The sequence below is a fragment of the Nannospalax galili genome, unplaced genomic scaffold, assembly GCF_000622305.1.
Source record: "Nannospalax galili isolate Female #2095 unplaced genomic scaffold, S.galili_v1.0 scaffold2280, whole genome shotgun sequence".
NCBI lineage: Eukaryota > Metazoa > Chordata > Mammalia > Rodentia > Spalacidae > Nannospalax > Nannospalax galili.
In genome coordinates this window covers 145,278-171,568 of record NW_008346434.1, presented here as the reverse complement: position 1 = coordinate 171,568, position 26,291 = coordinate 145,278, and the positions used below count along the sequence as shown (strand labels likewise).

The 26,291-nt window shown below is 40.4% G+C and overlaps 1 protein-coding gene across 5 annotated transcripts in view; it reads right to left on the bottom strand.

Annotated features, from left to right (window-relative positions):
• Cdc14a (cell division cycle 14A) overlaps positions 1-26,291 on the bottom strand; it is a 190,900-nt gene that overhangs the window by 145,113 nt on the left and 19,496 nt on the right. For 3 of the 5 annotated variants that reach the window (XM_017800531.2, XM_017800530.2, XM_029568156.1), the window contains exons 3-4: positions 21,447-21,522; positions 7,933-8,025 (exon numbers count right to left, since the gene is read on the bottom strand). The exons of 1 other annotated variant lie outside the window; for it this stretch is intronic. In XM_017800531.2, the coding sequence (XP_017656020.1) occupies positions 7,933-8,025; positions 21,447-21,522 (169 nt within the window). The remainder of the gene's footprint in view (positions 1-7,932; positions 8,026-21,446; positions 21,523-26,291) is intronic. One more of the 5 variants, XM_017800532.2, reaches the window with a different exon arrangement.

Genomic DNA, 26,291 nt, shown 5'->3' with positions numbered 1-26,291 from the left:
AGTGGCAAATGCTAAAACATACACAGGCTCATTGAAAAGGGCTCAGAGGACTGTGTCATAACCACACATGAATAAACAGGTCAGGTTTAGAGAAGTTACAGGAGAAATTCCCTACTTTTCTCCCATAATATGGTGAGGCTACATTTTAAGCTTGAGGTTTTTAATTTGAATTGTAAGGGGAAAAAAAAAAAAAGACCACTATCTTCTTGCTAAATTATTCCCTTTGCCAACCCCTATCCTCACTCTTATGCTTTACCCTTACCTGATACTTCCTTACCAACTGGGCTAGGATTGGCTATCCTCATCCTTCCCCCTTAGGTTCTCACAATAGCAGAAGTTTAGGAATTATTTACATTCATACCTTCAGCCCTCAGAATAGGATACCTGCTGCACTCTGAAACATTTGTTGTGCTGGATGTGGTGAAGCATGACTTTAATCCCAGCACTTGGGAGGCAGAGGCAGGCGGATCTCTGAGACTGAGGCCAGACAGGTCTACATAGTGAGTTTCAAGCCAGCTAGAGCTACAAAGAGATCTTGTCTCAAAAACAAACAAAACATTTAGGGAATGAACTGTCATTTATCCAAACCCAGTAGTACCTGTTGTACACTTTTGACAATTACTTATCGTTCATCTGTTCTCTATAATTTAAGCTATGGTTTTTAAATATTTATTTATTTACTTATTTATAATTCTTAGAACCCACCAGTGTTAGGCAAGGCTCATGGGAGCTAAATAAATATTTACTGCATTAATGAATACCTGACTATTTGCCTCAAAAGTGAGAGGTTTGTTTGCTTTAAACAGACTCTTCTTTAAGCATACAAATTATACACAAGGAAGGAGAGATGAAAAAAGTTCATACACCTAGGGAACTATATTAAGCAATAATCAGATTAACAAGCACCTGATCACTACCGAGCCAAGGAAGGACTTATGCATACAGTGGGGTGGAGAAGACAGATGCGCAAAAGGAGCACAGTGACCTTCAGGGCTGCAGTCCTAACGGTCTAAGCACAAGACCTCCAGGCATTTCTAAATGCTTGTGGCACTGTCCCAATGTCACCATTCTAAGCATGATCTCCTTCCTTCAGTCCTCATAACTCTATTAAGCACAGTGCTACTATCCCTGTCTCTAAAGATGAAAGAAACTACGGGAGTTTGAAAGAACTTGCTCACGGCATGCAACTACCGAGTAGATTCAAAGTGAATCCTGTGGCTTTGCTAAAGTCCTTGCTTTCCAGCCAGATGGAGAATAGCGCCTTTGCGATTAGTAAGGAGACTTACTAGCACAATAAAACCAGATGCACAGCCTTATGTGTACTCTACAAATAAAAGACAGACATGGTTGGAAAGTCTACTGGTCATTCCCAATGCAGACATGACATCTGGTTCAGGCTAGACACTATTAATCCATAATGTAGACCTCTCATAATATAGACCTATATCAAAGTAAAGACTTTAAAAATGAATTTTTAAAAAGCCATAATATGATTACCACCTCTCTTTATGCATCCTCTGCATATCTGAAAAAAAGATTCTTTTTCTCTTTCTTACTACACAACTCAGTCTGCTCTCGAACTCGGTAGTGGCCCAGGCTAGACCCAAGTTCACAATCCTCCTGCCTCAGTCTCCTAAGTCCTAGGAGTATAAGCATGCACCATCACACCAAGCCAAAAATTCTTGACACTTTAACTCTGAACTTAATCCTCTAAGCTAAGTAATTACATTTATTTTAACATCTCATATATTACTATATTATATTTATTGTATTTTCCCCTATTTCTTTAGCTATTATGGCCTAGATCAAATTGCCCTGGCCCAACTGCCATAATCCTGTGAACTGAATACAGTAACACAGGTGAGAACTTGGTCTTGAAGCTCACAGCAAGTACCTCACTAATTTGCATTTGGATGCTATCACAACCTGAGCATCCTGATTCTGCATGGAGTACTACCTTAGAAAGGAAACAGCTTTCTGCAAATGTTTATCTCATACTAAAATGTGAGTCCTCCAACTCTAGGAGCACAATGGCACAGCTCAGAAAGTCAAGAGATACCTCACCAGTAGGGACTTCCCCGTGGGGACATCCATCCATTAAGTGCCACTATGATTCCCAGGAGCCACGTCATTCCAGCAGCCTGACTTTAAGATCACCTGCAGAGAAGACTTTCTCTTTTCTATGGATCCCCTACTGAACATGAGAATTTATATGCACTTTATATCTCCTTTTTTGATTCTTGTGACAACTTCAGAAGAAAAGGCTTGGTTCTCCAGATAAGGAAATAGAAACCTGCTAAGGCATACTGGAAATCACCTAACAGAGAAGCCACAAGCAAAGCCCCACCCCTAGAGAACAATACCACCAAATTATCTACCTAAAAATGGTTCCAGGGGCTGGAGAGATGGCTTAGCAGTTAAGAGCACTGACTGCTCTCGCAGGGGACTCGGGTTCGATTCCCAGCACCCACATGGTGCACTCACATACATGCAGGCAATACACTCATACACATAAAATAAAAATAATAAATAAAACATTTTTTTAAAATGGCTCCAATGAAGCCAGGCGTGGTGGCGCACTCCTTTAATCCCAGCACTTGAGAGGCAGAGGCAGGTGGATCTCTGTGAGTTCAGGGCCAGCCTGGGGCTACAAGGAGACCCTGCCTCAAAAAGACAAAAAAAAAAAAAAAAAAAAAAAAAAAAAAAAAAAAGTTCCAATAGCTGGGCAGTAGTTCTCTTGGTGCAGTGGTTGCCTAGTAGGCATGATGCCCTGGGTTCAATCCCCAGCCCCTCATAAACTGGGCAAAGTGGTGCAGGCCTATAATCCTGGAACTCGGGAAGCAGAGGAAGGAGGATCAGAAGTTCAAGATCATCCTTGGTCAAGTTAGAAACTATCCTAGGATACAAAAGACTGTATTTCAAAAAATAATAATAATAATTGCAGTAGTAATAGTTTTATGGTATATGTATTTGACCACGATAAAACAATTGGAAAAATAAAAAGCCTACAAGTTAGTCATGTCACGATCTTTTATACCAGGTATCATCTTTGTTATATGTTTTGATTCCATAGCAGGTGACTCAGAAATTCTGGAAAGAAGGAAGGTGCCACTTTACACTTTATGTCCAACTTGACCCTTTTCAGAGGAGCTCCACATCTGTTGCCTTCTTTCTTGTTTTCATATATTGCCATCCTGTTATTAATTCACTCAATGAATGGTTAGAGCCATCTACCATGCAGAGGGCATGCCTCTGAAGTAGATATTTGGTACTAATGTACTGAACTAGTTCCAAACCAGTTATTAAACAGATACTGCTCCCAGTACCCACATTCTCCACCCTGGACACCCTAATGTCTTCCCTGGAGCCCCCTCCCACCCTAGACCTACCCATGATTCAGTGCAGCAGGAAGCTTCCAGGACTCTGCCTCACTTTAGTGGCCAGCTTTCAACTCAACCGGGCCTAACCCCTAGTTAAATATTTTTATCACCGTCTAGACACAGCAGTGAACAAAACAGATAAGGTCCCTACCCTCTAGTCTGAGAAAGGGATAATAGACAAGTAAATTCATAAACACACAGTAACTTCAAAGAGTAACAGGAAATAGCAAAGGGCTAGAAGGTACATAAGGGTGGGGTGAGCAGGTGGAGTTTGAAAGGCTTCCCGGGACAATAACTTGAGAATGAACCAGGCATGTAGAGGTCTGAAGTTTTTCAGCTGCAGATAGCAGAAGGAGCAAGGTCTACTGGTGAGATAAAACTTTTGAGGTTTTCAGTTAGAAAGTCAGCATGATGGGACGATATTGAGGACAGAGATCACACGGGTACACAAAGTCAGATCAGAAAAAATGGGGACGCCAAGAACAGGGAGCAAGCAGATTCTGAACAGGGTTGCCAAGTGATCTAATTGATATTTTTTAAAGATTATTCTGACAATCATGTAGAAAAAGGAAGACAGAGAGTTGGGAATGCCTGATGCTGTGGAAGTAACCCAGGAGAGAGATGACAGTGGCTTGGACTAGGGGACCACAGTGCATGGAAAGATGTGCAATTCAATATGTGTCTCAGAAGTCAGAGCTGACCAAACCTCCGATTAGGTGAGGGGAGGGGACTAAGGAACCAAAATCACTACTAACTTCTGACTGAAGTTAGTCAATCACAGGAGTTACTTTCCTGGGAGGGTGTTGGGGCTACTGAGGAAAATAGCTTTGAGAAAGGGGGAAAGTTATGTTTTGTCACAATAAATTTTTGATATCATTTAGATATATAATGTGGAGCTGTCAAATAGACAGATGGTTGCTCTTCAGAGTGATTCTGAGATAGACAGGGAAACCCTAGTATTATCCAAATTTTACCAATGAGAGAACAGAAGCCCAGAGGAAAACCTTGTCTCGAGATAAAATATCTTTGTGAGTCAATACCACTTGGACACTGCCTGATTCCACATCTTCTTCTTCACTCTTGGGACTCCTCTCTGGAAAAACACATGTCTAGTTTGGCCCATGGGCTATATGGCTCTTCCCAAGTTAGAGGCTCTTTTGCACCCAGAAACAACTACCTCATAAGAGTGAGACTTACCTAACTAGCAACATTGAACACATAAGACAATTAGCTGAGATATATATAACTTGTATTACTTCTTGTATATATCTTCTTGTAAGAATTGTGTCAAAATTAAGCACATACAGATAACTGAAACAATGATATAAAATTTTCTTTAAGGAAGAACCACAATTCCTAATGTCATTTTTATTAAGAGTTTGTGTCAACCAGAAAAAAAACAAAAAAACCTTCCTTTTTTAAAAAGAATATTTTATTTATTGTTATTTTTTATTTTATGTTTTATGTGTATGAGTGTATTGTCGCATGTGTCTAAGTGCACCCGTGTCATTCAAAGCCCACAGAGGTCAGAATAGGGCATTGGATCCCCTGGAACTGGAGTTACAGATGGCTGTTAGCCACCATGTGAGTATTGGGGATTGAACCTGGGTCCTCTGCAAGAGCAGTCAGAGCTCTGAACCGCTGAGCCATCTCTCTAGCCCCACAAACAAACTTTCTGAGGAAAACATTTTCAAGGTGTAAGACAAGCTCGTGCTCTGCTCAGCACCTCTTTCACCACGCCAAACCTGATCTTTCTCCCTCAGGATGCTTTAAAGTAGCGGAAACTTCTGTGTGAGACGTGTTTTATAGCAGAGTATTTTCTCACGAACTCAATGCATGCATTACGGCTAGACTTCATTTCAAAATTCTAGAGGTAGCCTGGCAAAATGAAAGGCCATGCTATACAACAAAACAGGAATGACAGGTGGAAGGGTAGGAGGAAGAGACAGAGAGAGACAGAGACAGAGACAGACAGACAGAGACCGAGAAAAGGGGCACAAGAAAGAAAATAGAGCAGCAGACGCACGGGTGACCTTGTCTTGACAAAGGATCTAGAAATAACATGCTCACAACACATCACAAAGCCCCACAGGAAAAATATGCTTGTTTCATGGTTTGAGTCCAGAGATCAGTAGACACTCCATATTTCAATCACACTGTCAATCATCCATTTCGAACCAGTAACAATTATCAGTGTAATGTGGGAAAAAGCGCGCCTGCTTAGTTTGGCTACTAGCACTTCACCAACCCTTCCCACCAACAACCCAACTTTTCACAGAAGCACTTAAGATAAAATGCAATAGCCCAACCGGTGCTGCAAATAATTCTATTGTCGTAAGACCTAAGGGCCAAAGCAACCAACCCTCCCATTTTACAGATGAGGAAGATAAAGCTGAGAGAAAGAAGGTGACTCAACCTCTTCATCACAGGGTCCCTTCAGGATGAAAAAGTCATATTTTTCTGATTTTCAGCCACTAGCCTACCATGTTTTCTACAGAGCAAGAAAGAAAAAGAGCCACAAGGGATGACCCCAGGCTTTATTGCAGCCATGTCAGAGAGGAAAAGTGTCAGGGACTGGGCACCTCAGTCAGAAGCAAGGCCCAGGCTGACAGTGCAGCTGTCAACAGCTTGCCCCTCTTCTTGGCTTGTAGCCACTGATGGCCTTCCCGACAGCACTGCTAGGCCCCTTCCCCTAGAAATGTGGGTTGGATGTGTCTACATGTGGTGTCTTCCATCAAGGTCTTCAGAACAGGCCAAGAAAGGTCACACAATAGTGAGCTCCAAGCTTCAGAGACACTCTGGCTCTCCCTGAGAATGAGGGGAAATGCCACCATCCTCCCTGCTGTTAAGCCAGCACATATATCCCTCCCTGGGTATCACACACAGCCCTGAAGAGCTATTCTAGACGGCAAGAACTTTTCAATCCCAATGACTTCTGTCTTTTTGCTCAGTTCTTAGCACACCCAGAAACTTCTAGAAACTATAAGATGTTCATATGAAACTCATATGACAATGTTGTACTTGCAGAGAACAAAATTTCCACTTGAAATTACTTTTATAAAGATCTTATCATGTAATATATACATGATTTGTATTTACCTTTTCTACTATAAAAGTTTTTAGAGATGAATAAATGGATTGATTTTAAAAATTACCAATAATACAACGGTGTCAGCATGTACAAGACCCATGCAAACTTAGGCAGACAAAAACTCAACACAGAACTGTGGAAATAAACAGCAAGCCCCAACCTTAGTCGAAGAATTATTGGCAGCTAATTATTGCTGAGTGAGGAAGAGCTGATCTTCTTCAAGGGAGAGACTCCAGATAGGCTGACTAAAACCCAGTGGATGAACTGCACTGAGGGACATCTCGGGACACTAACTTTACATAATAGGCCTTAATGACAAATGACAGAATGTATGAACTCCAGTGGGGAGAGGGGTATGGGAGTGGGCTAAAGAGGAAGGGGGGAGTCACCCACCAAGGGCTCAGGGAGCATTGCAGAAGAGAGGGTGGAAAAATTGTAAGAGCCAGGGGAGGAGGTGCATGACCATATGGAAAGAGTCTTACAGGCTCCTGGGACCTTACCTTGCTCATAGGAACTTAGAGCAATGGTGACAGCATGCACAAGACCAATGCAAATTTAAGCAGACAAATCCCAGCACAGAACTGTGGAAATGGGCAGCAGGCTCCAACCTTAGTCAAAGAACTATCGAGTAGCTGATTACTGCTGAATGAGGAAGAGCTGATCTTCCTGAAGGGAGAGACTCTAAAAAGGCTGACTAAATCCCACTGGATGAACCTGCATTGAGGAATATCTTGGGACTCTAACTTTACATAATAGGCCTTAATACAAATGACAGACTCTATGAACTCCAGTCGGGGCTATGGGAGGGTGCCAAAGGGGAAGGGGAAAGGGTATAAAGATGATTTTATGTATGAAATACACAAAAATTCAATTTAAAAAAATAAAAAAATTAACAATAATAATCCTCCCCATACCATCTAGAATATCCTCTTCTCTTAAGAAAAAGAACACTTTAACAGGCTTTAAGATTTTCCATAGTATATTTCACTTACACACATACATTTCTTTTCTTTCTTGGATCTGCCCTTGCTAGGTAGGACTCTAAGCTACACATAGTGATTCCAAGAGTCTCTCACTAACTAGGAAAAAAATAACCCTGCATCTGGGTAAGATGGCCCATGCCTGAAATTCTGACACTCAGGAAGCTAATACAAAAAAAAAAAAAAACTGCTTCGGGTTTAAGACCAACCTGGACTACATAGTGAGTTTCAGGCCAGCCACAGCTACATAGAAAGGACCCTGTGTCACAGAAAGACAAAATAACAATAAACATAATAATAACAACAACAATAGCAGAGTAGAGAGTAAGCACCCCATCAATGGTTCACTTTCTATTCTTGATCCATTCCCAAGCTGGCAATAATCCCCTCTCCCGTCCCACTGGAAAAGTAGCTTGTACTTTAACATTGTTAATATTCCACTGACTTGATCACAGAAAATAATCATGAAGAAAGTACTTACGGCATAAGCACCGATCAAAAATGCTGCATTTGCTCTTTTCCGTTGGTCAAAACAGGTGTAATGCACTATTTTCTTTCTTGATAAACTGTATGACTAGAAAGAGGGAACAAAGGAGAGTAACCACAGAGATCGTGTTCAAAGACACAGAAGGCTGCCATCTTCTCTCAACGTTCAGGATGTGAGACAATCCATAAAATGTAACAGCCTCCAATTCTAGCTTCCATGGTATTTAGACATGAGTATTACAGAGAGGGGTTACTAGTTCACTTTTCTACAATTCGCCCGAATGTAAGAATTGACAAGTGAGAAACACAGTCCTCTCTGAGAACGAAGACTGATGGGAGGTAAGTAAATCATTGACACCTCCATGCACAGGAATCATTGCTGATGATTTATTCTTAGTTCACTTTTTTTCTTCTCAACATGACATTCCAACTCCCAAGAAAAATGATGTACTTTTTATATTTTACAGTCTATCAACCAGCCTGTTGTTGTCTCTAAAAACATTCTTTTTTAGAGACTAATATTTTCTTTTCCAAGATGTACTCTAATAACCCCCTTTTAATTAGCTGAAAATAAAAGATTAATGGAAAAAAGATAGGCCATAAAAAAATATCAGCAAACATCATAATTCAACAGCCATACATTAAGTTCATAAATTTGGTCATTAAGCACTTGCTATAGGCCAAGCAATACACAGCATGCTCGAGTATTAAACCAAATTCAAAATAAAGCCAAATGGTGTGCTGTATACATTCTAAACATGAAAAGGAATGACAGGGAATTAGATCTGCTAAATTACATCAATTAGTCAAAATTTAAGTCTAGAAAGAGAACACGGCCGGGCGCGGTGGTGCACGCCTTTAATCCCAACACTCTGGAGGCAGAGGCAGGCGGATCTCTGTGAGTTCAAGGCCAGCCTGGTCTATGTAGTGAGTTCCAGGACAGCTGGGGCTACAGGGAGACCCTGTCTCAAAAAGACTGAAAAAAGGGAGAACATGGATATGGTTAATTAAATCTACACAATTTCCTCAGGCTTCAAAAAAGATGTAATATATTGATAAATAGTTATTTAAACATAGACACATAAGTACCTTTTAATATTGTCTGTAAAGTCATACTGAAAACCAAAGTGGCCTTTTATACCTAATACACTGAGCACCACCCACAAAAAAAATCTGTTTCAGTGCTGTTTTCTATGAGGAAAAGAAACAGAAATCTATTCTGGGAATGAAGGCGTATCATTTGGGCTTCCCTCAGTAGCCAAATAGCTACACACATTCCAGCTAGAAGCAGGAGACTCTCCTCACCCCGCCAGATGTTTCTTTCATGACTACAAATCACGTTTTCTGAGTCCTTATTAATTGAACTTTAGAAAGTCAGTGTTTGACTCAAAGACAGTCTCTCGGTGTCCTTATGTCCTGACAGAATTATGAAAACACTCCTACCAAGCACAGGGGTTTTTTAAGCAGTTCTGTCAAGTGTGGATTCTGAAGTGATTCTACAGACCTAAGTAAGGTGCCGTCTACAGTGTTGGCCTGGGGCTCCTTGCTTTCTCAATTTTGAATTACTGCGTGTCTGGAGATGTCTTTTCTCTATTTAATTTTACTATTTGTTGGTTAATTGGTTTTGCCAGTTACTGCTTTCCATCAATAAGTTATGATTGATTCACCAAAGAGCAATGGAGGCTCTTTAGCATCTCCCATGGTCTCAGATCCCAAATCCTGAAGACTGCCTTACACAGGACAGGCTCTACACACGGAGCAGCCTGAGCACAGGGCCTCAGCGTTTCCCAGCCTCCCATTCTTACATGACTGCTTCTCTAAATCACTGTAAGAAAGTATTAACAACCTTTGCCAGTAGTGTGGAATTTTATTTGGTTTTTTATTTTATTCATTTATTTATTTATTCATTTGTTTATTATGTATATGAGTGTTATGCCTGCACATGTGTGTAGGGCACCCATGCCATGTAATGCCCACAGAGGTCAGAAGAGGGGGGTCGAATCCCTGGAACTGGAGTTGTGGATGGTTGTTAGCCACCATGTGGGTGCTGGGATTCGAACTCAGGTCTCCTGCAAGAACAACCAGTGCTCTTAACCACTGAGCCATCTCTCCAGCCCCCATAATTCTGTTTGTTTTATAAAGCCGCTCGTCACAAGTGACAATCATGAATACTCATCTCGGATGAGTTTGTTTAGGGGTTTTTTGGTTGATTGGTTTTGTTTTTGTCTCTCTATTTTTTAAGATGAGGTCTCTGCAGCTAAGGATGACCTTGAACTACCATTCCCAGCTTCTTGGGTTTTCTTTATTTTGGGGTGTGCAGCAAGATTTTTTTTTTTTATTTGTTTTCTTCTTTTTGATCTCATTCTAAATTACACATCTTGAAATGGAACCATGAATCTACAGAACTCTGAGGACACCTTTCTCATCCCTGTGAATCTTATTAAAACTTTTAAAAGTAAATATAAAACAAGTTAAATTTTTTTAAACTTTAAAAATATTTTTTTTAATTTCACAAGCTTTCATAGTCTTCACAGAATCTGTCTAGAAGTGTTAACTCTTTAAGCACAGCGGTCAGAGGACAGCTTTGCAGACAGTTCTCACCTTCCACCTTGTTAAGGCAGGATCGCTCTTGTGTCTGCTGTGGGCTCCAGGTTAGCTGGCCCACAAGCTTCCAGACAATTCTCCTATCTCTACCTCTCATCTCACTGTAGGGGTGCTAGGATTACAAATGTGTGCCACCACATTTCAGGTCTCAAACACAGGTTATCAGGCTTGCTAAGCTGGGGTTTTTATCCCCTGAACCATCTCCCTAGCCCTGGAAATTTTAAGTATTTTTAAATATTTTCTATGGAAAACTACCAAGGGAAGCAAACACGCCTCAATTTTTTGTTTGTGTGTTGAAAGTTTACAACTAATTTATAGGAAAAAAATTTAAGTATTTATCTTGCTCAGATGTTTGGGGAATTTAATTTTTTCAGTGTAGGTCTTAAAAGCTCTACAGTCAAGAAATGATTTTCTGCTTAGTGAAGACTAGTCAGTTTCTCCTAGGTCAGATCACAGGGAGCTGAGTTCTCGAACAAGCAACTAATTAGTTTGAATTAGTCAAACTAATTCAAAGTGAATGACAACCGAGGAAAACCTTGGGAACTATAGGTTCTTCTTAATCTCCCTCCACACCAGGCTTCCCATGTATAGTCCCTCTCCCCCACAGCTCCATACCAGCAACCCTGTTCACAGAGGAGATATCCTGACATACCAGTGCAAAGTTTTAGGGATAATAAAACATTTTTTCAGTTATTTAGCTGTTGTTTTAAATGATTGGGCTGATTAAAAAAAAAAACTTAATATTCTTTCCTTTCAAATATTGAATATACCTCACCCTCTCAAAAAAAAAAAAAAAAAAAAAAAAACTTACCCTATCTGCTATACAAGGTACCCTAGGAAAAAAAAACCACCACCATTCAGTGGGAACACTAACGCCCACCCCAGGTTCCTTTAGAAGACATTCGTGCATCCTCCAGGATGTTCAGAGATGTGATGGTTAATACTGTCACCCTCACAGGATCTAGAATCACTCAGGAGACAAACCACTGGGGATGTCTTCAAGAGTCACCCTGAATGTGAGGAGCACCACTCCATAGGCTGGGGTGCCAGACAGACAGAATACAAAGGAGAAAGCGAGCCAAACACCAGTCTCTTCTCTCTCTCTCTCTCTCTCTCTCTCTCTCTCTCTCTCTCTTTCCTCCTCTCCCTCTCTTTCCTGACCATAGATATGATGTGACCTGTAAGCAGCCATCTCATGCTCCTCCTGCCATGACTTCCCCATCATGATAGATTATGAGTCAAAACAAACTCTTCTTTCTTTAAGTTTAAGCTTTTATCAGGTATTTTGTCACAGTAACTGTAATATAATAAAAGAATTTTACCATGCTAGGATAGACAGAGTTTGGGGACAACAGGATTCTACTTTATAAATGAGCCCACAGATATTGTATCGGATTCTGCCCTAAGCCCAGGGGAGAGCCCCGTGCCTTTGGCAAGAAAGCTGTCTCCTCCTCACTCTGGTCCGTCTTCTCTGCAGTCTCACAGGCTGACCTGGCTCTTCAGGGGAAAACATTCATGAAGTCACGAGCATACTCCTGGCTTTCAGTAAGCTATCCCTTCTCTTACGGATTCTTTTTTCCTTTATATGGGAAACTCAGTGACCACAAAAACACCACATACAACAGCGACGCAAATGCAGCAACTGATCAAGTCAAGCCAGTCTTAAATACAAGGGAGACAGTGTCAAAGAAGGAATGCCAAGCCCTCTGGCCAACCCGCCTGCTTGGTAGTAAGGCTGCATGTGACCATTACAATGCACACCTTTAGCCACTATGCGTCCTATACTTTAGATTTCTATCTTTAAACTGAAGTGTTTAGCCTCCTGAACCTTCTCAACCTAAATGAACAAGCAGGCCTCTGTAATGACAGCCACAGCGCCGCCTAGTATTTACTGGTTACTTGCTACATTGCATCTACGGGAACAATACCAGAGGGATCCTGTTCAACAGCGCACAGAATGTTTCTCAAAGCAGAGGTCCCAGGCAAGACTGAAATGTAATAAGCATGCTGTGTTTTATCAGAACACAAGCCAGGTGCCAGTGAGGGCCTGCTACGGACACTTACACGGCAAGTGTGGGAGGCAGAAGAAATCCAGAACTCTCTCACTGAGCCTGATAATTCGTGTAAACCTCAATTACAAGTCCGTAACAGGTTTTATGACTTAGAATTTATTAAATAACTGTAGGGCTGAACAGGTCAGTACTGTGAAATTTTTCAGAAATAAAAATAATAGACTAAATTTAAATATAAACTCCATTACATTATATTATTACTGTACTCCATTTCATGCTCTTGAAAAACTGGTTCAGAGACCCCTAGAGAATTTAGGAAAGCACTGATGGTTGAGCCCCATTCCGGAGTTCTGATTCAGTACAGCAGAGCCTGAGAACATGCATTTCTAGCAGATGCTGCTGTTACTGGTCCAAGAACAACACACTGAAATCCACTAGTTTACATTTTGCTAAATCCTGGAAAAAAGCTACATACAAATATGATTCCTTCCCTGGAAACATTGCGGATCCTCAACACTTCCCAAAGAGTCCTAAGAAACTTTTATCATGACACCTCAGGAACGAGATCCTTTAAAGAGATCATAATTCAGACACCTTCAGTGAAGGTACTCTAAAGGTTCCAAATTCAAAAGCTCTCAGGGTCCAAGAAGCTGACCAACTACAAAAGCAGTTCCTAAGCAAAGCACAGCTAGATCCTTCCAGGACTTGGACTTTGTATTGTCAGATCATCTAATATTTAAAACAAGTTCCAAAGCCAAAATTCTGTGTACATTTTCAGAAGTCACAGATGTTAACCACAATCTTTTTGTAAAGACAGGGTATCAGTTTGTAACCCTGGCTGGCCCAGAACTCTCTATGTAGACCAGGCTGGCCTTGAACTCACAGCAATCCACCTGCTTCTGTTTCACAAGAGCGGGACCATGCCACCATGGCCGGCCCATGTTTTTTCTGACACATTCATGCCCAGCAATGCATGTCTGTAGGCAGAATGGCAACCACAGGTAACCCCTTTGCTGTACCTGGTTACCAGGCTGAAGGAAATCCTATTGCTTCCATAGGCATGAGTCGAGCAGTTGCTGTGGAACACTCTGTGAGGGGAACCCCATCTCTAGCTTCATGTGTGATCACAAGTTAATGAATATCTGATACTGGCTGAGACCTCTTGCAAACAAGAGAACAACTATACAGCGACACAGGGATGCATTCAAGGAACACAAGAGGCAGTGGAACAGTCTTAGTTATGGGCATCATGACCGCTACTTTTAACAATCTAAACAAAAAAAAAAAGGTAGGCAAAAAAGCATCTACCAATTATGTCATCAAACCTATAGACATTTCCAGACCTGCATTGTTACCTGTGAGTCAACGTTATTTGAGTTGCACATAAATCAAATATGCAATATGGCATCAAGTATTTCACGGTATTTGTCAAGCAAAATGAGTATGTGACAGACCGCTACGAAGAGGTCTTGATGTCACAGGGACATCTTAGAAAAGAAAGTGATGTGAAAGGTGGCATTCTAGTGCGATAACTGTAAGACAAACAAGCCACAGCAACTCAGAAAGAAAATAAAATGAAGGCATGCTCACATAGAGAACAGCCCAGGCTAGCCTTGGGTGATAGCAACACACACAAATCATGCATTTGTTCCAAAGTTTAGGTCAGGAGACTACAAACCTATTCAACCATTCAACAACAAAAGGTGATGCAGTTAAATTCAACACCAAAAGAAAAAGAGCTAATGAGTCATTTAAAGGCATGTAGATTTTCAGGCAGCCTTTAATAAAGTTGCTTGCCATGCTTAAAGTAAAATCTTTGAATCATCTGGTTAGGATAATACGTTTAATTAAACTGTGTGAATCATCTGATTGGGCTAAGAAAGATACTAGGGCAGCCAGGATAATATACTCTTTAATAAGAAACACAACCCATGCACATCTCTAAACGAGAGAGTTTTGCCAGTGATGGTGGTCAGATTAAAGATATCATAGCACAGGGACCATGTGGCCAAGGCATCATTCTCTTACTGGTAACCAGACTAGCCCAGTAAAGGCCACAGCAATTAGCATCTCCATAGCCATCAGAGGTCACTGCCAAAGCAATAAAGTGAACAGGTCTTCCTGGGAACAGCCAGGACTCTACCTCCAACTTTCTCAGGAAAGGGACATTCTTGAAAATTTTCTTTGGCTGCACAAAATAAAATATGGTTTATGTTTTTATTTGGAGCTACAATGAAAAGAGAACAGGTTGAATAGTTTGTTTTTAAAAAAGAAAACAGATGTCTCCTTGTGGTCTATTTTGTTTCAAACCCAACAGATTTCATTTATGAGCAGCATATTTGATTAAAAAGCTGTAAAATTATCTGGAAATAAACACTCATAAAATTGTTTTTTCAGAAGGCAGAGGCAGGAAGATGAGGCATTCAAGATCATCCTCGGCTGTACAGTGAGCTCCACATCAGCTCACTGGGTTACATGAGACCCTGTCTCCAAAATGTGTGTGTGTGTGTGTGAGAGAGAGAGAGAGAGAGAGAGAGAGAGAGAGAGATTTTGTTTGTGTGTGTTAGAGAAAAAGAGAATGCCTTTGTGTATGTGTGTATGTAGAGAAAGAGTTTGTGAGTGTGTGTGTGAAGAGGGAGTTTCTATATGAGAGAGAGTTTGTGTATGTATGTGAGAGAGAAAGAGAGAGTTGTGTATGTGAGTGTGTGTGTGAGAGAGAGAGAGAGAGAGTCCTATCCTGCTGTTCATACAGTTGAAGGCACTTGGGGATTCTCTTTACCATGGTCTTCTGGCCTGCATACAAGGAGGGGTCCATGCCTTGCCTTACAAACTCTGTGTGTGCTCACTCCCGTGAGTTACTGCTCAGAGCCCCACTACCTCTTTAAACTACACTTGCTTTTCTTCTTCCCAAGCCCATCAATGTAAAACAGAAGAGTACTGCATGAAGAAATCGCAAAGTGGTTTTGTAGTTATGGAAAGAAGGTGGCTAATCATTACATCAAGAGTTCTTGTGTACAACCACCTGAGGCGAAGGCAGCCGCCTGGGTTCCAGGATAGAATTACTGCCCTGATTCATTCAGCAGCAAGGGCATTCCCAGAGTCCCACCATCTGCCAGGCTCAGTGCCTTAACACAATACTTTCTTCCATGTTCTGCTCTTGCCCTTTTACCCTGAAAAGGTAATGTGGGATGTTTTGTAAATTTCTCTGAATATTCTTTGAAACCTTTCAAAATAGTCCAAGATGACTCTAACTTTCCTGGTGACTCATGACAACAGGTTTGTTTTTAAGCTACTGATCTAGACAAGTCTCTTTTCTTCTAATTTTTAAAAATATATATATATATTTTAGCCAGGCGTGGTGGCACATGCCTTTACTCCCAGCACTTGGGAGGCAGAGGCAGGCGGGGCTCTGTGAGTTTGAGGCCAGCCTGGTCTACATAGCGAGTTCCAGGCCAGCTGGGGCTATAGGAAGACCCTGCCTCAAAAAGACAAAAAATAAATAAATAATATATAATATATATATTATATTTTTTTAATGTGTATGAGTGGTTTTTTCACTTGCATGTAAATGCACCTGTGTTGTGTAACACCTACAGAGACCAGAAGAGGGTGTCAATCCCCTGGAACTGGAGTTACAGATGGTTGTTAGCCACCATGTGGGTGCTGGAAACTGAACCGAAGTCCTCTGGAAAAGCAGTCAATGCTCTTGCCCGCTGAGTCATCTCTCCAGCCCCTAATTTTTTCTTAACCCAAGCTGGGATTTTATATTTCCCTGAGGAACAGTAAACTCAATAATCAAAAGTATGGTGGCTGGTTATTTAGCTCAGTGGTAGAGGACAGCCTGAGTTTTGTTCTCAGCTCAAAAAAAAAAAAAAAGCCAAAATAATTTTAAATGTATTAGGAAAAACTGGTTAAGTCCTATCAGTTTTATAAAAATTTTCAGGCTTTTCAATTAGTAATTGAATATTTTAACTGATTAAATTTGGAGATGATATTGTCATTTTTAAAACCAAACACTTTTGTCCCTTGCTGGTACAGTCTTCTCTTTCTGAAGCCTTTCTACTGTAATTTAATGTGCTTAGCACTGTCTGTGCCAAGGCTACTTTTGAGAACCTAATAAAAAGTTGTGAATCCTCCCAGAAGAAAAATAGATGTATACACCAAACACCACATGTAATTTCAGGGTTTATGGATTCCTTGAAATCCTTGAAATTGACACTTCCCACTCTCACCTATCAATCATCGATGGCCTTTACATTAAAACGACACACAGTTTTATGACTGTTCTCACGTCAATAGATTTCCCTTCTCTCATTGCTTCTCTCGTGGGTAAGAATTGACCAGAAAAAGCAACTGCAACCTACAACTGCTTAATTCAGTACAAATGATTTGTTGTAGTGCAGTTTAAAACGAGCAGGGAAAAAATTAAAATAAAATAAAAAAGTAAAGTAAAGTAAAATAAAATAAAATAAATAAAATAAATAAAATAAAATAAAATAAAATAAAATAAAAAACAAGCAGGGGTTTGGAGCTGAAGGATACTCTTCCATTCTGATCAACAATAAAAATAAGACCATTGGGAATCATGAGCACATGGACACACAAAATAGCAATAAATCACCATCTCAGATCAGTAGCTTGAAAAAATACCTTGTGACATTTAAGAAATGAGAAACTTGGGATTGGAAAGGAATTCACAACAAAATATTATTCATCTATCTAAGGCACCAAAGGAGGGAGAAAACAATTATAAAACCTTTACCTGAAAAAATAAAAATTTCCAGACTAGAAACTGCCATGTACCTAAAGCACAGTGTAAAAAGAAAATAACAAAATAAAATTGTGATAAATTAAAAAATAAAATAAAAGTTAAAAAGTTAGGAAATCAAACAGGAGAAGAATTCTAAAAGGAAGGTGTTGATTAATGCTAAATGAGCCAACAGGATGGCTCAGCAGTTAAAGGTGCTTGGTGCCAAGTCTGAAGACCTCAAGACCTGAGACTTCCACATGGTAGAAGGAAAGAACCAACTCCCACAAGTTATCCTCTGACCGCCACATACATACTGTGGCAAGCATGCAAACACACATACACACAGACACACAGACACATACATATACACACACACATACACATATACATGCACAGACAAATATAATTTTAAAATTAAAAATAAAATGATGCTGAAGAATTCAGTGTAGACTGCATACATGCTATCAGATTTTGGTGTCATCTTATGATGTCACTAGAGGGTCTAGAAAGATAATTCGGTGGTTAGGAGTGCTTGTTGCTCTTCCAGAGAACCTAGGTTCAGTTCCCAACTTCAGGATATCTAACACCCTTTTCTGGCCTCTGTGGGCACCTGCACATACATGGTACACATACAGATAAGCAGGTATACATAAAATATGTACACATAAAATAAAAATAAATAAAATGTACAGTAAATAAAATGTCACTAGAGTACCAGACATGGTGGCACACACTTGTAATTCCAGCATCCAGGAGACAGAAGCAGGTCTACGTAGTGAGTTCCAGGCCAGCTGGGGCCACATAGTGCATAAACATGTACACCCACACATCAATCAGAGAGAGAGAGAGAGGAAGGGAAGGAGATGAGGAGAAAAGAGGAGGGGAGGGGAGGGGAGGGGAGAAGTTATGCCAGAGGAATAAAGCATTCCAGTCAGACAGGGCAGGGTGAGCAAATGCACATGGTGTGGGGTAAAATGCAAGGCAGGGAGAGGAAAAAGCACTGCAGTTCCCAGTAAATCAGTGCGTGCAGTCACCACTGGTCAGCTATCAAGGATGGAGCTGGCAAGAAGAGGCAGCAAGGAACCCTGGACCCAATCAAAATGAGTAACCATGGCTGCAAAGGAGAAATGACAGCTAGGTACCAATAGTCTGGGAGGATGGGGATACTGAGGGTCTAGAGATGCTGGATGATGTATTGAGGAATGTAATAAGAGTATTCCAAATAAGAAAGCATGGAGTTCCTGGAAGTGGCGCAGCTGGAGTGGCAGCCAGAGCCAATGGTGAGGGACAGGAGGAGGGGCCTAGAGGAAGACAAGGGAAGCAGCCAGGGCCAGGACCACAGAAGGATTGTAAACCAGAGACCAGTGTTACCCTCTAGGCAGAGAGAAGAATGTGAGCTATGACACCCAGTCCTGACCTCACCTTGAGATCCTGAGCAGGTCACATGACTCTCCTAGGCCTCCCATGTCTCCCCAGCATCTCTTTGTGTCTTGACAGCTGTCATTTAGATTCCTAAAGCTCTACCGACCAAGTTTCCCATTGGGAAAGAGTGGCACTAGAGTTGAGAAGCAGCTATTCAGAAGCTTCACTGTATTCTAGTTCCTACGAGAATTCGATGTTACTTTAGAAGGCTCGCTTGGTATAGGAACTTAAACTTGACGTTTGCAAAGCTTTTTTACATATATTTTCTAATATAACCCTATCATTCTGTGAGAGATCTAGAATTCTCATTTTACTCTACAAGACCAAAGCAATTCCAGCTTTGGATTGCTAACATAAATCTTTTTCTCCTAATATAGGGATTCTATTTGATATGGTTCATGGAAATAACCCAAGACTTATTAACATTTGAATTTGGAAAAAGTCCTTTGGAAAGTAAGACAGTACCTACTAATTGTATTAAAGTTAAAATTTTCATTCCAAGCACCCGGCTGATTCCCGATCCCTAGAATGAACTGGGGGGACTATGTGAACTTTACTAAACTTTCATAATGATGTAAGGAAGATTTAGAAATGAAGAAAATTAAAATAAGTCTTTATAAATAGTCACCCAAACTGTTAGGTATAGAATATGGTAGAAAAAAAGTCTTAATTCAATCCATCTACTCTTGAGCAATTTCTAGAAGTAGAATATTGAGTTAATGCATGATATATTATTTTACTAATAATGATTCCTTTCTCTTTGGTAATTCCAGATAGTATTTAGTTCCCAGATTACTAATTGCATATCTGGTTCACACCAATTACATGCTAATATGACTAATGAAGAAAGCTAGGAAATAGGGGCTGAGGAGATGGCTCAGCAGGTAAGAGCACTTGTTGCACAGCATAAGGACCCAAGCTTGGACCCCTGGTACCCACATAAAAGCGGGGACAAGGATGCAAAGATCTGTAATATCAGCACTAGGGAGCAGAGACAGCTGACTCCCAGAGCTCACTGGCCTGCTAGCCTAGCCAAAACAGTAAGTGAGAGGCCCTGTCTCCAGGGAATAAGGTGGACAGTGACAGAGCAGGACACCTGACGTTCTTCTCCAGCCTCCACACACATAGGTGTACATACCTATACACACGTGTATGCACACACACATGTCACACACACATGCCACACACACATGCTCACACACACGCACACACACGCACACAGACACACACAAGAAAAAAAGCTAGGAAACCCCTAGATCCTCCCAAGAAACACAAACATTCAATCATTGACTAATTACCCTTTCCTTATTAGTTCTGTCATTAAAAGTTCATTTTATGTAAAAAGGTTATTTACTCGCTTATAATTGCAAACATCTTTTATTTTCTAGCTACAGACATAGTCTCTTTGACTTACTGAAATGAATTTACAAATACATTTTCAAGTCAGATAACACTGTATATGTTAATTCCTGAAAGTGTTGAGTGCAATAAGTTTTGTGTTATGTAATTATTAACTAAAAAGTTATTGCATGACCATATAACACTTTGCGGTCAATGGCAAAAATCTGTAAATTTATAAAACATAGAATATATTCTACAGGAAGTTGTCCACTAGACTATCTTTGTACTTAAGTTCAACCAAAAACAAAGAAAAGGGCTATCACTGAGTAGTTATTGTGTGTAAGACACTGCACTATATAACAGCAACATTCTATCTAACAGAAATAAAATATACATACTTACAATTCTGTGATTATCTTTATTTATGTGTATGATTGCCTACATGCATGTAATGCCCAAGGAAGCCAGAAGAAGGAGTCAGATCCCCCGGAACCAGAGTTATGGATGGTTGTTAGCTGCCATGTGGATGCTGAGAACCAAACCCAGGTCCTCTTCCAGAGCAGCCAGTGCTCTTAACTATTGGGTCTTCTCTCCAGCCCTTTGTGATTACCTTAAGAGCATACTGTGTAGTATTCTATTGTCCAAGTTGAAACATTCAAGATGTTCATTTAGAAATAGGAAGAAAAAGTTAAATATTGGTTTCCATGTGATAAATTTAATAATACTAGTAAATATAAATGTCACTTTTCTTCATATGCACAGAGTTTAAGAGGGGGGAAAGTTACATGATAAAACCTATATATACATATAGAAAATGAAAAAATCTGCATACAAAATAAAAACTGTAGATGAATACTAATTATCTGCCCCAATTCTGTCATATCAGGTCAAGTTTTATTATTACTAGCTCATTGGTCTCACTTGGCTATTAATTCTACTGAGATGTCACTCAACAAATGTGCAAAACTTTCAATCTTGACCAGAAAACACACTCTGCTCCAAAGCACCAATCCCCGTGAGTCTCTTCATCATCCCATAACAGCGTCTACAGGCAGCTCTGAAAGCTTCAGAAAAATTATTCTGGGAAGGAATTTGATAGACACTCATTAACAACCCAAAAGAATTTGTGCTTCCTTTCGCAGATCGCTACTGCAATGACATCATTCAGCTCATATTGCAGGTCATCCTGAAAAGTGAAAGAGATTAGCATATCCCTTATAGTATAATCAAGGATCAGTTTCAACTTCTAGGTGAACTCACATAAACTTCTAAAATCTAAGATGCGCTATTCAAAAGTCTGTGTACAGAACAAGCCCGCTGAGCAGATTTTCTGGTTTAGACATTTTCATTCAAAAACATAAACGCATCTACAATACTCACTTTTAGTTTCTTGTTTACTTTACAGCAGTATCTGTACACCATTGCCAAGTTCAGAGGTCCAAAATCTGCATAGAAACTGAGATACATACATATATAAAATATTACTTAATACAAGAACAGTTTTCAGTAATATCAATGCTCACTTTTAATTCTCACAAATGTGAAATCAAATTTCAATTATCTTCAGGAACAGGGTCATTACATAACTCGTCTGATTCCTGCCAACCCAGTTCACTCAAAGTTCTGCCCTATCATGCCCTTCAGTGATTTAAACCAATCTCTTAACAGGGAACTGGTTGGACAATTTTTAATTCTAAGTCTTTTAACTCCTTGCCATGCTATTTAGATCAAAAGATTGAAAAGCAGCTAGGGGATAGCCAGCAGGAACATAACGGGTATGGAGCCTACTGCATCCTGCTTTATCACAGACTTTATCAGGAAGTTGTGTATTCTCCGCTCCAATTCTAACTATTCCATTTAAACACTCAACTCTCAAGTATCTTATATGCAGTGGTCTTTTTTTTCCCTTTTCATTCTCCTTAAACTTTCCTTTTAAAAGATATACTGGCTCCTCTGCCTTTTTCCACTCTTACATTTCCAGAACACAGTCACCAATCTGTAGATCTCTTATTCGCTGTCATCAATGTAGCAGTCTTCACCTGCTTCCTGCTGAATTCATCATCTTATAAGGCCTCCCGTCACCTGAACTTGATGTGCCTAAAACCCACCTTGGCCCTGAGCTTTGCAACCTCTCAAACATATTAGGATAAAAAAATAAATCTAATTTAATTTGTATCTACCAAATAAGCTACGATTCTAAGAATTCCCTTCCCTTTTGTTCCCATTGAGCATCAGAAGTCCAGTTCCTCTTCCACTTAATCCTCTACTCCTGGAATTCTGTCTCCTTCCCAACCATGCTGTATCTCATCATACACCTCAATCTCACTTCTTTCATATTCCTCTCATTATTTAAAAATGCCAGTGGGCCGGGCATGGAGGCACACGCCTTTAATCCCAGCACTCGGGAGGCAAAGGTAGGCAAATTTCTGTGAGTTCAAGGCCAGCCTGGTCTATATAGTGAGTTCCAAGGTTCCAGGACAGCTGGGGCTACAGGGAGACCCTGTCTCAAAAAGACCAAAAAAAAAAAAAGTGGGAGAAAATCTTCACCAGCAATACATCTGACAGAGGTTTGACATCCAGAATATATAATGAACTCAAAAAACAGAGAATCAAGACAGGAAGTAACCCAATTAAAAGATGGGCTAAGGAGCTGAACAGAGAGTTCTCAAAAGAAGAAATAATGACAGCTAAGAAGCATCTTAAAAGGTATTCAAAGCCGGGTGTGGTGGCGCACACCTGTAGTCCCAGTGCTTGGGAGGCAGAGGCAGGTAGATCTCTGTGAGTTCAAGGCCAGCCTGGTCTACATAGTGAGTTCCAGGCCAGCTGGGGCTACAGGGAGACCATGTCTCAAAAAGACCAAAAAAGAAAAAAAAAAAAAAAAAAAAGCCAGTGGCTCCTTGCTACCTGAAGGATAATTCCATGGCCTAGCAGTCAAAGCTTGACACAACAAAGCATGCCCCAGGCTTCCAGGCTGATTTGTCTCCTGTCCCTTTCAGGAATTTTCATTCCAATAGACACACCCACTCCCTACTTCGAAGCACTGCTCACCTGGTCTTTTGCAGCCCTCTGTCACATCAGTCCTCTCATCTAGAATGTTCTCCTCTTTCTGCTATCCTCAGCTTCCTCGCTAACTCCTTAAACTCCAACCTCCACAAAGCCTTTTTTTTTTTGAATATGTATTACTTTTGTATGTATGAGTGTGTTATCTGCATGTATGTAAATGTACCCCTGTCATGCAGTACCTGGGGAGGTTAGAAGAGAGCATCAAATCCCCTAGAACTGGAGTTAGCCACCATGCGAGTTCTGGGGACCAAACCCAGGTCCTTTGCAAGAGCACTCAGTGCTCTTTACCACTGAGCCATCTCTCCAGGCCCTTCGAAGCCTTTCCAATCATTAGAAAAACACTAACTAGGCTTTGCTCAGAGTTCTCAGAACTTACGATTTCAGTCACTCTACTGGCACAGTACACATAATGTCACATATTGTGGTGAATTTTAAGTGTAGATTCTCCCTAATCAACTATACAATGTAAGCCTCTCTGTCAAGGGCTGTATTTAGCCTCATATACTTGGAAGAATGTCCTAGATGGGACATAAAACTTGAAGAAATGAGTCATTGTGCATAGATGCTCATTAGTGCTCTGAATTCAACCTAGTCTAGAGCACAAATATATTAAATACATTAAATACCAGCAAGTTAGCAAAAATCTATCTCCAAAATACCTTTATTTTGAGGGAAATATTTAAATTTTTTCTGCCACCCAAATTACATATCTCACTACACTACAAATCTACCAATACCAACTGGCCTTAGGTAAGTAGAAAATACTGAAATTATGTATCTTATCTATGTTAGGTGAGTTAGTAATATTCGGGAACTTACATTACAGGTTGCAATAAAATTAGCTGTCTCTGATCACAGGGTTCATGAGAAAAATAATACAAAATGGCCAAAAAAGGAACCTTGCAATGATTTGAAATAAAAGTTCCTGATTTATTTCTGAAGTGAGTGCCTGGTGAGATGCTAATTTATTTCTAAAGTTCCCAATGCTGCTAGGCTATAAACAGGAACCTACTCACAACCACCAAATGAAGGCTGGAGGTATATCTCAGCAGCACAACACATAGTTAGGATGCACAAAGCCCGGGTTCAATCCCCAGCACCAGGGAGAGGAAATGAAAACTGTATATAAATAGGTACATATGAGCATCAGTTAAGGCAACCCTGTTTGCACAGAAGAGATTTTCTTTTTCTTTTTAATTTTTATTTATTATTTTTATTTTATGTGTATGAGTGTATTGCCTGCATGTATGTGAGTACACCTGTGTCATGCAATGCCGTGGAGGTCAGAAAAGGGTTTTGAATTCCCCTGGAACTGGAGTTAAGGACGGTTCATAGCCGCCATGTGGGTGCTGGGAATCAAACCTGGGTCCTCTGCAAGAGCAGTCAGTGCTCTTAACCTGTGAGCCGTCTCTCCAGCCCCTAGGAGAGATTTTCTTGTCCTTGGTTTCTGGAAGCAACACTTTTTGACTAACGCAACTTGGTGTCCTTTCTACTGGAACATGCATATTGACACTTTATCATTGTAAATTAAATGTGGAATTTGAGTTATGGTTATCTCAGCTTCTTAAATTCATGCTGAGCCAGGCTCGGTGACACACGCCTTTAATCCCAGCACTCGGGAAGCAGAGGTAGAGGCAGAGCCTGGCTGATCTCTGTGAGATCAAGGCTAGCCTGGTCTACATAGACTACATAGAGTTCCAGGGCAGCTGGGGCTATAGGAAAACCCTGTTTAAAAAAAAAAAATCATTCTGAACAAGCTTCAAAAAAGCACAAAGAATTCAAGTCACGACTCCAGTTTCATCCTACCCTACTACATGCCAACTTCTATCTCACACACAAAGCTACACAGTTTAGCAATGACATCAGCTTCTCTACAGGTATTTCTGGAAGCAGAATGGTTAACAAGCAGAACTGTTTCACCAAACACCAGGAAAGTAAATAGGTACCCTCCAACAACACTGGATCAAGTAAACCAAATGCAGACCATCCTTACCTTGATCTGCACTATCCAACATGGTACATCAGGCTATTTAAACTTAATGAAAATCAATCAAGTTAAAATGTCCATTTTCCCAGCTGAAAACAGAATACATTTCCCACTAAATTATATTCAAAAGCCACACATGGCTAAAGGCTACAGACCTGGACCATACGAAGCAATAATGGACAAAACTGTTCAAGGAAAGATAAGATAGGAACAAAAATGGCGCCAAACACTTGGGAAATGGTCACGCATGAAAGGAGATAGAGAACAAATGTTTTCAGATGACATTCATCCCCCCACAGGGCCTACTTATTTCCCAACAGTGAGATTAGGTCATGGCAATTTTTAGCTCTTTTGGGTCGAAGGTGTCAAAAAGTCAGTTTGGGATCTAGAAAGAGGAACAGTAGAAAGATAGGAGAGGATCAGGTCAGCTGTGTCCGTAAAAGAATACAGCTCGCCCTAAGAGCAGTTTGCTATCGAAAGACAGGTATGATGAAGATGTCACAACTCTTTGTGGCCTACAGTTCCAGATTAACAGCACAGAGGGAAGAAAGCAGTCCTAACACAGAGACTTCCCACACCACAGCAGGTTAAAGTCCAGCGGGCCAGTCTTCACAGCCCACAAAAAGAGGGACAGGCTTCAAGTCACACTGGGAAATTGAGTTAGAAATTTTGTAGAGCCAACAGCAATTTAGAGCAAGTCTTCAAAAATTATAATTATCAAAGACACACACAAAGCCAACAAATTCATATCAAAACTAAAATTTTACATATCCTTTATAATATTTATATATTTATAATAATATGGTTTATATGTTTTTCTAATTAGCTAGATACACTAAACTGTAGAGATCACTGAAAAAATGGTCATAGTTGCTCATCCAATGCTGGTTTATCACTAACTCTAATACAAAGAAGTGCCACCAATAAAGAAGACAGCTTTTGATAACACTTCTTTGCAAGAATCTTCTTTGCCAGGGTTGGGGATGTAGTTCGGCTCATAGAGTGCTTGCCTAGTATGCAGGCAAACTTGGGTTACATCCCTAGCAGCAAATAAAACCAAGCCTGATTGTGTGTGTCTGGAATCTCAACACTTAAGAAGTGAAGGCAGGAAGATCAGAAGTGCAAGATCATCTTTGGCTTATAATGAATGAGGCCAGTCTGGGCTACAATGAGAC